A 14,486-nucleotide genomic window follows, 5' to 3' on the forward strand; every position below is an offset into this window, starting at 1 on the left:
GATAGTTGCAGAAAACGATAGTGATGTAGAGCCGAAATGTTAACAGTATACTTCGCTAAATAGAATGTTAAGCAATTTTTCAAAAGTGTTGATGGCACATATATCTTTTACTGCTGTATTAAACAATGGAGGCATCGGAAGAAGATGTTTCAAAATAAACAATAACTGACATCGGGTCAAAACCGAGTGAAGTTCGGCATTTTCTCGTTACCATCACCAACACACACACTCATTTCAATAGCATGTTTATGGCTTCGCCTCCCATAGGAGGCAGTAGCCGCCAAAATTGAAAAAAGTTCGATCCCTGGCTTTTGTGCAGATCGAGAAGAGGCTCATCTGGGCAAGTTAGAAAGAAAAAACCGACTTAACAAGTCGAAGTACCTTAGCTTCTGAATGCGCGCGAGAAAAAAAAATCGCGCGCGAGGGAAGAGGGAGCACACTAACCCCCGCTGTCCTAGTAATTTTCCTCCTTCCCACGAGTGGCCCTGGAAATCGCATTGCTTTCATACTTAGAAAAAAAAGCGACTGCTATTAATTCATCACAGGACATGATTCCTATCTCTCTCTTCCTCTATCCCTGTCTCTCTCTTATTATGTTTTCCATTTTATTTGTTCTGTTTAATGTCTTAGGCCGTCAGACAGCTGACGTTTGAACAGCAAATGGTTCGCGCACCATATTTCTTTTCCCCTTAGAATTTCGCCAGTTCCTCGATGAATTTACCAATTCTGACGGTGCGATATCTTCCCTTTTGCATGATATGCGAATGTAGTGTTAAGTACTAAGTAAAATCGTGACTAAATTGTTGTACGTCGAGGTTTCCCTACTAAGAGAACGTACAACTTGTCGATTTCATGACGTATTTTGTTATATATGGTTGGGCTAAGAAAAGTACAAAGTTTTAAAACGCACGTGCTGCGCTATTGTTTTGCCCATTAGATCTTTGGGTTCGCTATGTTCTCATTGCCGTCCCCGTTGTGGTTTTCTAGAAGTTTCTAGTATTTCCTTGAAGTGCGCGTGGGTGAATTTTGCAGATACAAATGTATTTATGACGTCAATTTCGTACTTGGTATTCACTGACCTCGTTCAGCTCTGCGTTAAAACACTTTTTTGTTTGGGGCTATAGAATAAATTTGATTATCAATTGTTTTCAAAAGAGGGGTAATTTCCAATTCCAAGTTTGAAGGGAATCTCCTCCACTGCGACTTTGCCGGAAATTAAAGTAAGTAATGCTGTATTTTCTCTATGTAGAAACTAAAACTGTTTCAATGTCTGAAACTCAAAATGCGCTGTTTAAAATGTTCCTTGATTTAACAATTGCTCTTTTTTTGGGTGTCAACACTTTTTTTTTTTCTGGGAGTAATCACTTTTGTTTCCGTTTGATAAATCTCTGTAGCTGTATAATGGCGATCGAAATTTGAATATTGTCAGGTTATTACCAAGCCGGAATAATTTCAGAACATGAAGATTATATTTCTCCAAGAGAGTACTGAAAACTGAACGCAACTAAAATAAGGAAGAAATCGCAATTTGAAATGTTCCACGTCCACAACTGTATTTTCGAAGGGATTAAGTATCATAATCTGTAGCACGATATTATCTCTACCGATAGAGAATCGCCTTTCTAACCTAGTTTATGTAACACTGAGGTTAACGAAATACTCAGCTTCATAGGGGGCGTAGTGATTGCTATGATTGAAGCAATCTATTGGAGTGCATTGTGGTGAGAGCACTAGAAGTAAATATACAAAATTCCTCCATATTTACCTAGCAGTGCACTTACAATTTCTCCGAATGTTCTCAGACTCCAAACGCGCCAGCACGAAGAAAAAAAAAACAACCGAAAGGAGAGAAAATCGATCGACAAACACAGCAATGCAAGGTTGCGGAAAGATCACCAAGAATGAAAAATAGCCTCCGAATGAACCAAGCCTGGATAGCAAACAGAGTGAAACAAAAAAAGAACGAACAAACAAAACAACTGCCCCGAAAGCTGGAAATCACTTTTGCGAGCTTCTACAGTTCAAACTTTTTTTCTGGGGGAGTGTGAACGATCCATTTACGAAAAAAAAGAAAAAAAAAGAAAAAAATACCGTATATTAGACTTGTTAAAAAAACCACAACATTTGGCCTAAATTAAAACTTCAAAACTTCTTTAGATTTCAAACAAAGGGGTAACAAATTTGCATAAACGAAAGCTCAAAACAACTAAAAACAACTCCGTAAAACAAAACAACAAAAGTACGCGAAAAATGTCCACGCCAATTTTTTAATGTCAAGGTTAGAGACGTGATTAGCTAATTTGTGAAATCACGCGTGTTGCACTTGAATACAAAAAAAAATTGTAATTGAAAATTTAAAAACGAAACAGATTTTCTACAGGGAGTATGCACTCAGGCGCCCATTTCTCGAACGTCCCGGTAACTTATCGGGCCCGAGGCCACATTTAAAAGTCAAAATTTAAGAATGGAGAAGCAGGTTGTAGCACTCTAACCAGTCCATTTTGTTTTTTTAAGCTAATAGTTTGAGTGTATTATTTTAAAAACTTTTGAATCTCCCGTCTTAAATCAAAACAGAAGAGCTTTACGGGCTCTTTGCATGGGTGACCTTCGAGAAACTGGCCCCATACCCACTTATGGAGGGAAAGGCTTCATAGCCTCTTTTCTGGGTGCAGCCGCCCATTGCTCATGGGAAAAGTCACGGAAACCCCTGCTTTAGAACTTGGTGTGAGTGGAGGACTATGCCTTACCTTTACTACTGAAGAAATATAAGATGCGTCAGCATTCTTCTCTCTTTAACGCTATGAGTTTACATAAAGTTTGGGTGAGAAGATGGCTGACGCTTTGTTGAAGGAAGAGCTAAACATCCCTAACTTTTTTGAAAACTTTTTAAATGAAGCTAGGATCTAGCACGCAGAGTTGGTGGTATTATTCATACACGAAGACAATAAATTTTCTTGTGCAGAGAAGAGAAATAAAAACATTATCATTGTTTTCTCCAGGTGCAGCTTAAGACTCTTATTGTCCCTATGGTAATGCACTTGGGGTCGAGGATCTTCCCCACCCCTCCCTCAGTTCCTCAAGAATAAAAGACTCTGGGAAAATGAATTATCGTCCGACAATATTTTTTAATCAGCTGAGTTAATAATGCAAAATAGCCAAAGTAAAGGATTTCTAAAGCTGATGATTCGAGCGTTAGCCCTTCGTCATTCGCTCTGACGATGGGCTAACGCTCGAAACGACAGCTTTAGATGACATTTACATTGTAATACAACTCCCCCGGCCCAACGCAGCACCACAGTTTCTCTTTAACCCTCTCTGTTCAGTTCTTATTCTTGTCAGTTCTTCCCTCCTACGTGAGAAAAACTGATGGGCAGCTTGGAAGTGATATTTACCACCATCCATGCCTTGTCCAAAAAGAGCATATCTCTGTTACATTGGAACTCAAATCTTTTTTTGTTCTTTATTAAAAAAGATAATAACAATAATATTACAACTGACACAATAGAAAAGAGAAGATCATTTTGCACTTATGAAGCTGATTGACCACGTTACCAGAGATCAAGACGTAAGAAACATAAAGAAGCGGATTTTATACCCTTGCCAACACCGAACCATCCTCTCCTCGCCTTTCCCATTCACAGTAAAATATACTAGTTACATCCTTAAATTAACCAGTCCTCAGTCGCTCCAGGAGAGGATTTGACGAGGGCACATTGCGTCAAGGGAAGACCGAACTTATGTGCTTCCTACCAGCATTGACCACAGCGTACCCACAAATTTCATGATGATATTACTTCTCCCCAGTCTCTCATTGTCTTTAAATGCCAAATAAGTATGGACTCGGTAGGAATGCTATCTGGGAAATATTATGCAAATCAATTTTTCAATTTTGTCTTATATGAATGAAACGATTCTCAAAAGGGTTGAACATAAGCTCCTACTCGCTCTTCCCCCCAAGAAAGCGTATTGACTCTCAGACAAATCGAGAACAAGTATATTCTCTTACGGACTGATTGATTGATTGATAACTTTATCTGTATCCGGTAGAAAATTCCTTCAGCACAATTTACAAGTAGAACATCTCATTCTCCCCAGCCAATCTAACTAATGAAGTAAGATCAAACCTGTCAGGTCTTGAGGCTGTTTTTCAAGGACGCCGTGTCTCATTCGAATTAGGATAACGTAGTTTGCTTTTAAATTCATCTATAGAAGTCACAGAACGCAGATCTGGGGGTAGGCTTTTCCACACCTCAACACTTCAGCCAGTTAAGATAAACATAAATTATTCCTTAGTTTGTCGAATTTCTCAAAAAGTTGCACGCGCGATTACTCACGTTTAATAGTGGTCACTAATCGTTTACTTGTCTAGTATTGAAATTAGATGAGATTGGATTTCTTCATTTGTCTTGCCAATGCAACAAAATTGTACAGCAGAAAACAAAACAAGCATTTCAAGAAGACTGTTCAATGTCAATTAACAAAGTGGTACAAAAACTTACGGGTCCTGAGGGAGAATTCGGACTTGAGACCTGATTACGCTGAATCAAAACCAGCTTGATTACACATTTTATCAAAATGACATTTTCAAACCGAAAAGAAATTTAAAAAATACTCGAATTCGAGGCCAAGATGAATAGCCCACTTCCAAGATCTGGCGTCGAAAATGAGGCTCAAAAACGAGGCTAATTAAAATGCGATATCGCTTTCGACAGCGTGGAGCCTCGTTCTGGCAGATTTTAGAGTTTCGTCACCAGATCTCTAACTCGTGAAGACTCAAAAATGCGTTATTATCAACTTAACGTCTTGGAGCGCGCGCTGGAGTAATAATGACGTTTGAATTTTCATTATGTCGTCGGTTTCACATTTTTTCAGCTTCGCAAATCGATTCCATATTTTGCGCTTCGCGAGAAATTAACTCTTAGAAAAAAAATGAAAAAGTTAGATATTCGACTGTTTTTGATTTTACTTTTCTTTGGAACATCCCCTGCCAAAAGTGTTACCAGCGAAAAGGTATGTTATGGCTTTATGAGTGATTACTTACTATTGGATGAGAATTTGAGATAGTTGCCAAGAATCCAAGACAGAGAATTTATGTGTCCTCCTTATTCTTTTAGAGTTTTGAAAACTTCTCTTTATTCTGAGAAGTGCTGATTTAGCAATTATCTGTGAAATTTATATTTGTTCTGCAGTAGGCTACCGTTTCGTTTCGTTATCATGCGTCGTTACAGAATGAACGTGAGGTGAAATTTGTTGAAATCTGATCTTCTTCTCTCTCACAAAAGCCCGCGACGCACTTGGCGAAAATCGCCAGGTCCGCCAGGTGCAACTGATTGCGATTTTCGTTGATTGCCGCGATCGGCGAGTAAAATTCAATATTCGTGGTGTCAGGTATCGGCGATTTTCGCTGGCGACAAAATCGGTTCGCCGCGATCGGCCAATAAAATTACCAAGTGTCTCACCGGCCCTCAAGAACAAAGAACTAAGTAAGCAAAAGAATTATTTCCCATTAGTCACACTCATGGAAGATGACGATAGTAATTGCTCACGAGAGGAAATCTCACTCAACAACACTGTTGATGACACAGCGGATGTGCTCAGAGGAAGTCCCTCTCGAATAATTATTATAGTCAGCGCATTTTCCTTTTCCTCACTTCAGGAGAGCAATACATCGCCGATCGAGGAGAATCTTTCCCGAGAAGAAGTTAGTGAAGTTTGTCGGGTATGTTTTGTGTTACAGTATTTTGCACCATAGGAACACTTCAGCTAAGAGGATAAACCGAAGTGGTTTAAAGTGCGACTAGTGAGCGCACGCGCGTTTTGCAAGTATTTTTTTTAAAATTGAAAACAAATCGTGAGCATTTCGTACGCGTGTGACTTACGTATGGACGAGTTTTTATTGTTTCCAGCTCTTCTCTTGTTACATTTTTTGAGTTTATTCGTTTTGGAGTCAAGAGTTTCCGTTTGGCGGTATTTTCGCCTATTTTCTGAACGCAGTGTGTTTTACATGTAGACCCGTGATGCCTTTCAGGTTGCACTTCATATCAATCACCCAATCAACCTAATAATAATAATAATAATAATAATAATAATAATATTCCAATGCTTATAAAGCACAATATTCATATGGATATGATCTAATCCGCTCTGAAACAACTGAAATAAAATAAGTAAGCCTAACAATTAAAAACTAAAGATAAATTTGTATCTTCAGATCTCGCCATCATCAAAATTATTATCTCAAAATAATCTAATTTAGCTAATACTTGCCATTTAAAAAATAACATAGAATACTTTAAAAAGAAAAATGCCCATTATAGAATTACTAATGATATGATATAAAATAAAATGCCCAAATCCCAGATCGGTTTATGCTTTATTTCAATATACTTTAGAAACTACATCTAAATACTCTTTATGAAACATTTTGAGATACTTAGTTACTTACATGCTTCGCTAAATAATAAAGTCTTCGTGCCTTTCTTGAATTTTAAGACATTTGTTTCATGTCTGATATTCAATATTCGATTTTATTTCATAACGTGGAATAAATTAGCACTTTTTGCTATTTTACCTGCTTACCGAGAAAAAAATGCTATTGTATTTCTGTCAGAACGAACAATAATAAAAGCGAAATATAATAAAAGAGATATATTACAGATTTCAAATGGTCTTCATTTTTTCCTATAACTTTAGGAACCGGATTTATGCCCAGAAGACGAGGCCCTTAGTTCGAACAACGATGGCATCCTTAATAAAATTTACTGTGAGTGCGCTATGATTGGTTTGTTTAATGACCATATTTCACTGTGCGGCCCACAAAATTAAAAAAAGAAAACTGTTTAAATTGAAATCATCCCCCAGTTTTTTAACCTAAAGATGTACGTAGCCAATATTTTTCTAACCTGCTCTCGGTCCGCACTGTAAGCTTCGAAACTTTGGTCTTTTACACTTGGATTTATGGCCCGGTCTTAAATCCGAGTGGAAAAACTCGGTCTTTAATCTAAAGTACGGACCTCGAACTCGATTAATAAAACGTACGTACATACTTTAGCACTCCAACCGTATAAGACTATTTAGTAGTGCTCCAGAGTGTGCTCCGGTGTCTGCACTGGGGATTATCGAGGAGGGTTGGCGCGCGCTCTGATTGGTTGAGATTTCAAAATGGCTACCTCGTGCATAGAACATAAAAATTTCATTTCCTTGAATGGAGCGGAGATATCACAGTAGAGTGCGCTCTTCTTATTTCTGGAGCCTGGGTTCGATTCTCAAACTGGTGTCATGTGTGGGTTCGATTGTTGTTGATTCTCTCCTTGCATCGAGGGGTTTTTTCCCCAGGTTCCCCAATTTCTCCTTCTCCAACACGGAAACTTTCAATTCGTTGTAGAAATAGAGGACAAATAGCCACATCTTGGATGAGCTTTTGCTAAAATCCAGGGCCTAGTTATTCAAAGAGCAGATGACGCTATCCACCGGATAAATCTCTATCCAGCGAATAAGTGTTAACTAAACGTACTGCGCCATCCACCGGATAAAGATTTATCTACTGGCTAGCGTTATCCAGCCTTCGAACAACCGGAGCCTGTATCACTTGATTTGATTTTGAACGGATAAATGATCCTATTGGGTAGTGTTTCATGTAGGAGGATTATGTTATTCAGTGAATGACGTTGGCGAAAAAAAAAGAACTTCGACTGCTCCTAATAGAAATCCAACCTACGACCTTCCCTACGACCTTCGTGGTACGCTCGGCCTTTTAACAAGGTTCATGGTGACAAACTTCCTTCATACTGCTAGGATAAAAATGTCGATATGTGATGCTTCTGTGCAATGATGATCTAAATTAAGATCGTAGATTTGGGAATTTATGTGAAAGATAATGTTATTCAGTGAAAATACTATGGACGTCCTGATTAGTAATAACCTATCGTTTATTACACGATTAACGTATAGAACATTTTTTTGTTTTAAGTTTACAAACTTTTCTCGTGTTCTCCTAACTTTCCACTTTGGTTATTACGCCAGTAAACTGAGACTACACTTTCTAAGAAAGTGCGGTCTATTGCTTAAGCCGGGGCAGACTGGGCCTACCTACATAAGGCACTATCCTTTAAATATTCCCGTGTCAGATCTACAGAGCCTTATCCGCGCTAACGCAACTCAAGCAAGTTAAAGATATTGATGCTGTGGCAAGATCATTTTAATTATTTCTACCTCTGAAAATGTTCTCCTTTTTGTAGATTCCTGGAAAAGATTCAAGACCAAGTTTAAACTCTGGAGTTGGCACGACACTGTGATTGTTATGATCGTTTCCTGCTCGATAGATGGCTGTACTTTGACATTGTACTACATCAGCGGTCTCATTCGTCGAAAATACAAAGCTCGCAAACAGAAGAGATCTTTGGAGATGACCAGGTAATGTTGCTTTAGCTTCGTCGAAGATTCGCCTCCTAGATCAGTCTTATTAGGGAGGAAGGGAGGAGGTGATCTGCTCAGCTCACATTCTAGAAGTTTATCTTCTGCAACACTCTTAAAGGATGTGGAATGGCTACTGACAGTCTCCTATCGCAAACTGTTTGCTCTCATCCTACAGGCTTATGCGATTTTTTAAACGATTGCAAAAATTTAGATCAATATCAGTATCTGAGTAATTGCGCACCTACCCCTCCCCTAACCTAACAATAAATTAACCTGATGTGTTATCACTTGGCTGTTGTTGGGTTAGGGGAGAGGTGGCTGGGCAGTTGCAGAGATTCTGACGGAGTGATCTTAAAATTTATCCGCGCTCATATGTTCTACAAAATTTGGTGTGCACTATGCAATGTCCTAAAATTTAAAAACCTGTACGATTTTCATCCCAAACGCTCCAAAAAATTGACAATTGTCTCTTTTTTGACTATTTGACTATTTATGTGGATTTCTGGTCATGGTCTTGTTAAATATCTCTCCCATAGAATGCAACGTAATAACCGTGTATTTACAAAAGAATATGATCCGGAAAAAAGACGTCAGCTGTTAATAGAAGCAACTGATTCAAAACCATGGCGACTGAAGCTGAAAAAGAGACGACGGGGAAAGGACAGTTAGTGATTATGTATTTTATTGGTAAAAAAAAGAGAACGGAGAATGTAATAAAACCTTTCGAAAAAAAACGATGAGTGTTACAAATAATGATTTGTTTATTTTCTTAATTTAGCTGGAACTAAAATCTTTCTGTGGTAGATCGTACGTGTGCTCTCTTTCTCGCTTTATTTATGTCAATAATCTGGGTGACAGTGTGGTAAATTCCTCGCCATACTCTGCTGATTATTATTACAATATACATTGAATGAACCATAAGCTTACGATCCTGTAATTCCAGGAAACAAAATTTAGCCCTCATCCCCAGTAGAGTCCTACCCAATTGAGCCACAATAATTATTTTAAGAGTCAGTCCACCATCTAATATGTAAGGTCTCCCCAGACTCGTAAGGTCGTGCAAACGCCACACGAAATTTGCGCATGGCTCGTTCCTATGCATCTCGTAAAATGACCAGTGACGTTTTCAACTAATCCAAATGGTGGCGTTTCTTGCATTATCGTTTAAAAGTAACTCTGAATAAGACGTTTTGAAACAATTGTGTTTCTCAGCTATCACACTAAATACATACAAATACACCCTGTACTTCAAAACTGCTCTTTAGACTTTTGATACGCTTACTTCGGCCCTATTCATATGATTCCTAACAAGAATGGTCTTCTCACAATCGGTAGTACAATATTTATTTTATAATCACGAAACCCTCTCGAAGTCTTTAGGCCAAAATTCAGTTGTCAAGGTTTTCTCCAAAGATTTAGCTAAGAGTAGCACACCATTTCTTCTTCGTGATTTTCATTTGAATAAGCACGCTCACTGGGTTGACTCGGTTCAGAATTTACATTCTCTGGCCATGTATGAATAAGGTCGCGAGAATGTATGGCCTATAAGTTTTCATTTCAGAAGTCACTCGCGAAGCGCTTTAGCCGGACACAAGAGCCACACTGTGCAGCATATAAAACAAAATATACGAGACTTGTGATTAAAAAAATATTTAAAAAGGTTGTAATTCATCCTTTAACTCCCAAGATTTGATCATTAATTCTCTCCTCTATTTACAATACCGCTTTCTTTATGAATCGTTAGCGAGAATTTGGTGTTAGATCGAGACAACGATCGACTCCTACCTGATAAGTTTGAGTATTCTCGTTACCTGTTTGCTGGACAATGTATCGTTATAATAGAGAGAAGTTACATCATAACACCTCTGACAGATGCAGTCACTTCTTGGACAAAATTACACCATTCTGGCACACTGTCAGCCTAACGTGTTCTTCCATTCTATCTCTTAAGAATATTGGCACTACACCCTGTTCACACTCCTTAAAACGACATGTTCCACATCAGAAGGGAATCGTTTAATAAAAATGAAACCCGGTTTCCATGGAAGTGATAAACGCAATAAAAGAAAATTAAATTGCAAAGAGCACAAAATATGCTTCTGAGTTTGGCGTAACATTACGGTTTTGCTGATTGAATGAAATAAACCTGTTAAAAATGCTTGCTTATCTTAATACTAGTAGTCAGTCACAAAATATGCTCAATACTATCTTTATTTACAGATTTTGCATCAGAATTTAAAAGCGCTTGAGCATTTGAACATTAAATATTCCCCTCAACTTCGTCGCGGGGATTAGTTAATGATATTCACGTTGCCTTCACGGCAAATAATTCTTAATCATCTTCAGCATTAAGTTTAAGTTTCCTGACAATATCCTATTCCCGTATGTACTCCTGAGCTAAAAGAGGCACTGTAAGAATTATTACCCACCAAAGACGTCAAGTCCCTCAAGATGATAACTCCACCCAAGGTTAGAGCCCAGACCTCCCAATCCGGAGTAAAGCGCGCTAGCCTTTGAGTCATCGCGCTTCCACCCCAAGCTTATCAGAATTTATCATTCTCAACCATTAGAAGGAAATGGGCTATTAACGGGAAAAAGTAATTCCACGTCAACGTCAAACCTCTTAAAGCGCGCGCAGGAGTAATAATGACGTTTGAAATTTCATTATGACGTCAGTTTCTCGTTTTGTTTTTGTTCACAAATAGATTCCATATTTTGCGCTTGCCAAGAAAAAAAGACTCTTGCAAAAAATGGAAAAGTTCGATATTCGCCTGTTTTTAGTTTTACTTTTCTTTGGAACATCCTCCGCTGAAAGCGCTACCAGCGAAAAGGTACGTTATGGCTCTAAAAGTGATTACTCACTACTGAAGGAGGATTTAAAATGGTTGCCGCGAATTCAAGACAGACAATTTATCTGTCCGCCTATTCTTTAAGAGTTTTGAAAACTTCACTGTATTCTGAGCAGTGATGATTTTGCGATTATCTATGAAATATATGTTAGTTCTTTTAAAGGTAACCGTTTCGTTTTGATGTCATACGTTACGACAGTATGAACGTAAAGTGCAATTTGCTCGTAAAACCTGTTAACATTTTTCTCTCTTCCTAGAGCCAGTTACATACTTAGCGATAATCGCCATATCTGCTCAGTACAACGGTTGCGATTTTCGCCGATCGCCCTGATCGACGAGTAAAATCCGATATCTGTCATGTCAGATATCGGCGATTTTCGATGGCGATTAAATTTACCGCGATCGGCGGGTAAAATCACTAATTAAAATCGCTAGGTGTGTCACAGGCTTAAAGAACGAGAAAACAAGTAGGCGGAGGCATTATGCTTCATATGTGACATTCATTGAAAATAACGATAGAAATTGGTTACGAGAGGAAACACAATTAAAAGACATAGTTGAAGACATAGCAGATGTGATCTGAGAAATTCCCTCGCCAGCAGTTATTACAGAGAGCGCGAATAACACGGTCGTTTCCTTTCAATCACTAAAGGAGAGCAACGCATTGCTGGTCGAAGAGGCTCTTTCTCGTGAAGTGGTTAGATTCCTGACTTAGAGTGAAATGTGTCAGCTGTGTTGTCTTTTTTTAACTCGCTGTATGCCTGTCAAACCACAGGAACGAGTTAGGAATGGGGCGTGATAGAGAGACGGAACCGAACTGTTGCAACGTGCGACTAACGAGCGAGCGCGCGTTTTGAGCCTTTTTAAATTTGAAAACACATCGTGAGCATTTTATACGTGTGCGATTTTTGCGTCTGCGAGTTTTTTTTTTCACATTTTTAGCTCTTCTGAACTCCTTTTTTTTCGAGGTTTTATTCGTATTGGCCGTTTGGTGGTGTTTTTGCCTATTTTCTGAAGAGAGTTATCCGTCACCGCTTTCGAACAGGGTGCGTTGAACATAAAGACCCTATGAAGCCTTGCAGATTCCACTTAATTTCAGTCCTCTAACTAACGTAACAAGCCAATTATCATAACAAGCACTTTCTCTTATTTTACCTGCATACCGAGAAAAAATACTATTATTGAGAAGAGTTCCACAATTATTGAATTTCTAGCTGTCAGAGTCATATCATAATCTTCATTTTTTTTTTTAATAACTTTAGGAAGCAGAGTCATGCCCAAAAGCCGAGGTCGTAAGTCCGACCAATTACAGCATCTTTAACACAACAAACTGTAAGTAAACTGTAAAAGCTATTACTCAAACTGACCTTGGCAGTCCAATCTCATAAGATAATTTATTTGCAAGGTTTTTTCATTACCAAATTTATTCAATTGACGCTCTTTTTGCGTAAGATCGTGTGCCTTGTGGATCACTTTTTTTTTACCATATTTCATCGTCATTTGTGGCCTATTATTAAATTGATGCAAGAAAACTTGGGCTCTATTTGATAAGTTGATTATTTCCTCGCTTCAAGGGTCTTCCTTTGCAGTTTCCCTAGTTACCCTTTCTCCACAGGAATCATACTATTTCTTATGCGATTACGAAATTGTCTCGTAACGTAACCAACGTGCACGTGGTTTCTAACATAGGGTATGTCAACGGTTGTTAGCGCAGTCATTCCGACATGAAGTACTTTCCTTTATTACATCCATTTTGATATCATTAGTAATCCCTACAATCTGATTGGCTCTCGTTAGGGCGATTTATTCAAGACTCGCACCATTTTTTGCTCTAAATCGCATTCTTTCCCAGCCAATGAGAAATCTTTACTATAACAAAACACACTAATCGGATTTCAAGACTTGTTTAAAGAAACCAAATGAATAATATTGTAGGAAAATAAACGACAACTTTTGCAACTTTTTACCAGTCGGCTCAGTGCTGAATCAATAAGCTATTCTATACACCGAGAAAATCCTGTGTTTGAGCGACTGAATTTTTCGATTTTTCAAATGGATGTGGTAAATGAACTTTGTGTCATGCAATTTTAGTCTAAAATCATTCAGGTGATTTCAAATCAAACCGCGCTGCGCGCTCGTTCGATTTTAAAATCACTTGTATGATTCTGGACCAAATTGCTCTCCACTAAGTTCAATTATCATTATTTATCTTCCCGAGCTAGATCTGCAGTGCCTTGTTCGGACAAACGCGACGTAACAAAAATATTGATCCTGTGGTCAGGGCATTCTAATGACTTCTTCTTGTTTCCCTTTTCCTTTGCCTAGATTCCTGGAAAAGATTCCAGACCAAGTATAAACACTGGACTTGGCATGACACTGTGATTGTTATAATCATTTGTTGTTTCACCGATGGATGCACTTTGTCAATATACTACATCACCGGTTTCATTCGTCAAAAATACAAAATTCGTTTGGAGAGGAAATCTTTGGAAATTATTAGGTAATATTTCTCTAGCTTCTCTCGAAGGTTCCCTTCCGAGATCAGTCATATTAGGGGAGGCGAGGAGATTTTCTGATTCAGCTCATATCCGAGAAGAGTTTCTCTTCAGGAGCACTCTTTGGGGATTTGGAGTGGCCGCTAACAGTAACCTACCACAAAATGCTGTCACTCTTCGGGCTCAGGCTATTTGAATCAATTTCAGTATCTGAGTTACTAGGCACCTACCCCTCCCCTAACCCAACAATGCACAACTGATAACAAGTTAGGGTTAATGTCAGGTTAGGGGAAGGGTAGGTGCGAAGTTGCTCAGTTACTGTCATTGATCAAAAAATGATTCATGCCCATTTTTTCTACAAACTAAATGGACACTGTAATGCCCCGAAAATTTAAAACATGCACATTTTTCGTTCCACACGCTTCGCAAATTTATAATCCTATGTTTTGAATTGTTCAAACTGGATTTCTGTTCATGGTCTTGTTGAATTTCCCTTCCGTAGATTGCAGCGTAAAAATCGTGTATTTAAAACAGAGGATGAACAAGAGGAAGAACCGGAGAAAAAGCGTCAGTTATTAGAGGAAGCACCTAATTTAAAACCATGGCGACTAAAGCTGAAAAAGAAACTACGAGACGAACGATTCGTGATTATATCTTCTATTAGTAACCATGGAGAACAGAAAATGGAATAAATACCTTTCGATAAAACAAAGTGCGTGCTACAAAT

At 38.4% G+C, this 14,486-nt stretch overlaps 2 protein-coding genes across 2 annotated transcripts; both read left to right on the top strand.

Moving 5' to 3' along the window:
• Positions 1–5,518: 5,518 nt before the first annotated feature.
• Positions 5,519–9,152, top strand: LOC149043662 (uncharacterized). Its single transcript, XM_089210102.1, has 4 exons — positions 5,519–5,719; positions 6,694–6,763; positions 8,238–8,412; positions 8,952–9,152. The coding sequence occupies exons 1-4, from the start codon at positions 5,519–5,521 to the stop codon at positions 9,082–9,084; spliced, it is 579 nt and encodes a 192-aa protein (XP_089066228.1). The 3' UTR covers positions 9,085–9,152.
• A 1,978-nt stretch (positions 9,153–11,130) lies between these two features.
• LOC149043663 (uncharacterized) lies at positions 11,131–14,471 on the top strand. Its single transcript, XM_089210638.1, has 4 exons — positions 11,131–11,246; positions 12,527–12,596; positions 13,590–13,764; positions 14,262–14,471. Exons 1-4 carry the CDS (start codon positions 11,166–11,168, stop codon positions 14,449–14,451), a joined length of 516 nt encoding a protein of 171 aa, XP_089066764.1. The 5' UTR covers positions 11,131–11,165; the 3' UTR covers positions 14,452–14,471.
• The last annotated feature ends 15 nt before the right edge of the window (positions 14,472–14,486 follow it).

This window comes from Pocillopora damicornis, chromosome 6, assembly GCF_964200805.1.
Source record: "Pocillopora damicornis chromosome 6, jaPocDami1.2, whole genome shotgun sequence".
In the NCBI taxonomy this organism is placed as follows: Eukaryota; Metazoa; Cnidaria; class Anthozoa; order Scleractinia; family Pocilloporidae; genus Pocillopora; species Pocillopora damicornis.

Bases quoted from the DNA above. Each gene is read 5' to 3' on its own strand.
- LOC149043663 (XM_089210638.1), top strand. From the start codon at position 11,166: ATGGAAAAGTTCGATATTCGCCTGTTTTTAGTTTTACTTTTCTTTGGA. The intron at 12,597-13,589 runs GTAAGTAAACTG...TCCTTTGCCTAG, and splicing joins CATCTTTAACACAACAAACT to ATTCCTGGAAAAGATTCCAG. The intron at 13,765-14,261 runs GTAATATTTCTC...TCCCTTCCGTAG, and splicing joins AAATCTTTGGAAATTATTAG to ATTGCAGCGTAAAAATCGTG.
- LOC149043662 (XM_089210102.1), top strand. From the start codon at position 5,519: ATGGAAGATGACGATAGTAATTGCTCACGAGAGGAAATCTCACTCAAC. The intron at 5,720-6,693 runs GTATGTTTTGTG...CTATAACTTTAG, and splicing joins AAGTTAGTGAAGTTTGTCGG to GAACCGGATTTATGCCCAGA. The intron at 8,413-8,951 runs GTAATGTTGCTT...TCTCTCCCATAG, and splicing joins AGATCTTTGGAGATGACCAG to AATGCAACGTAATAACCGTG.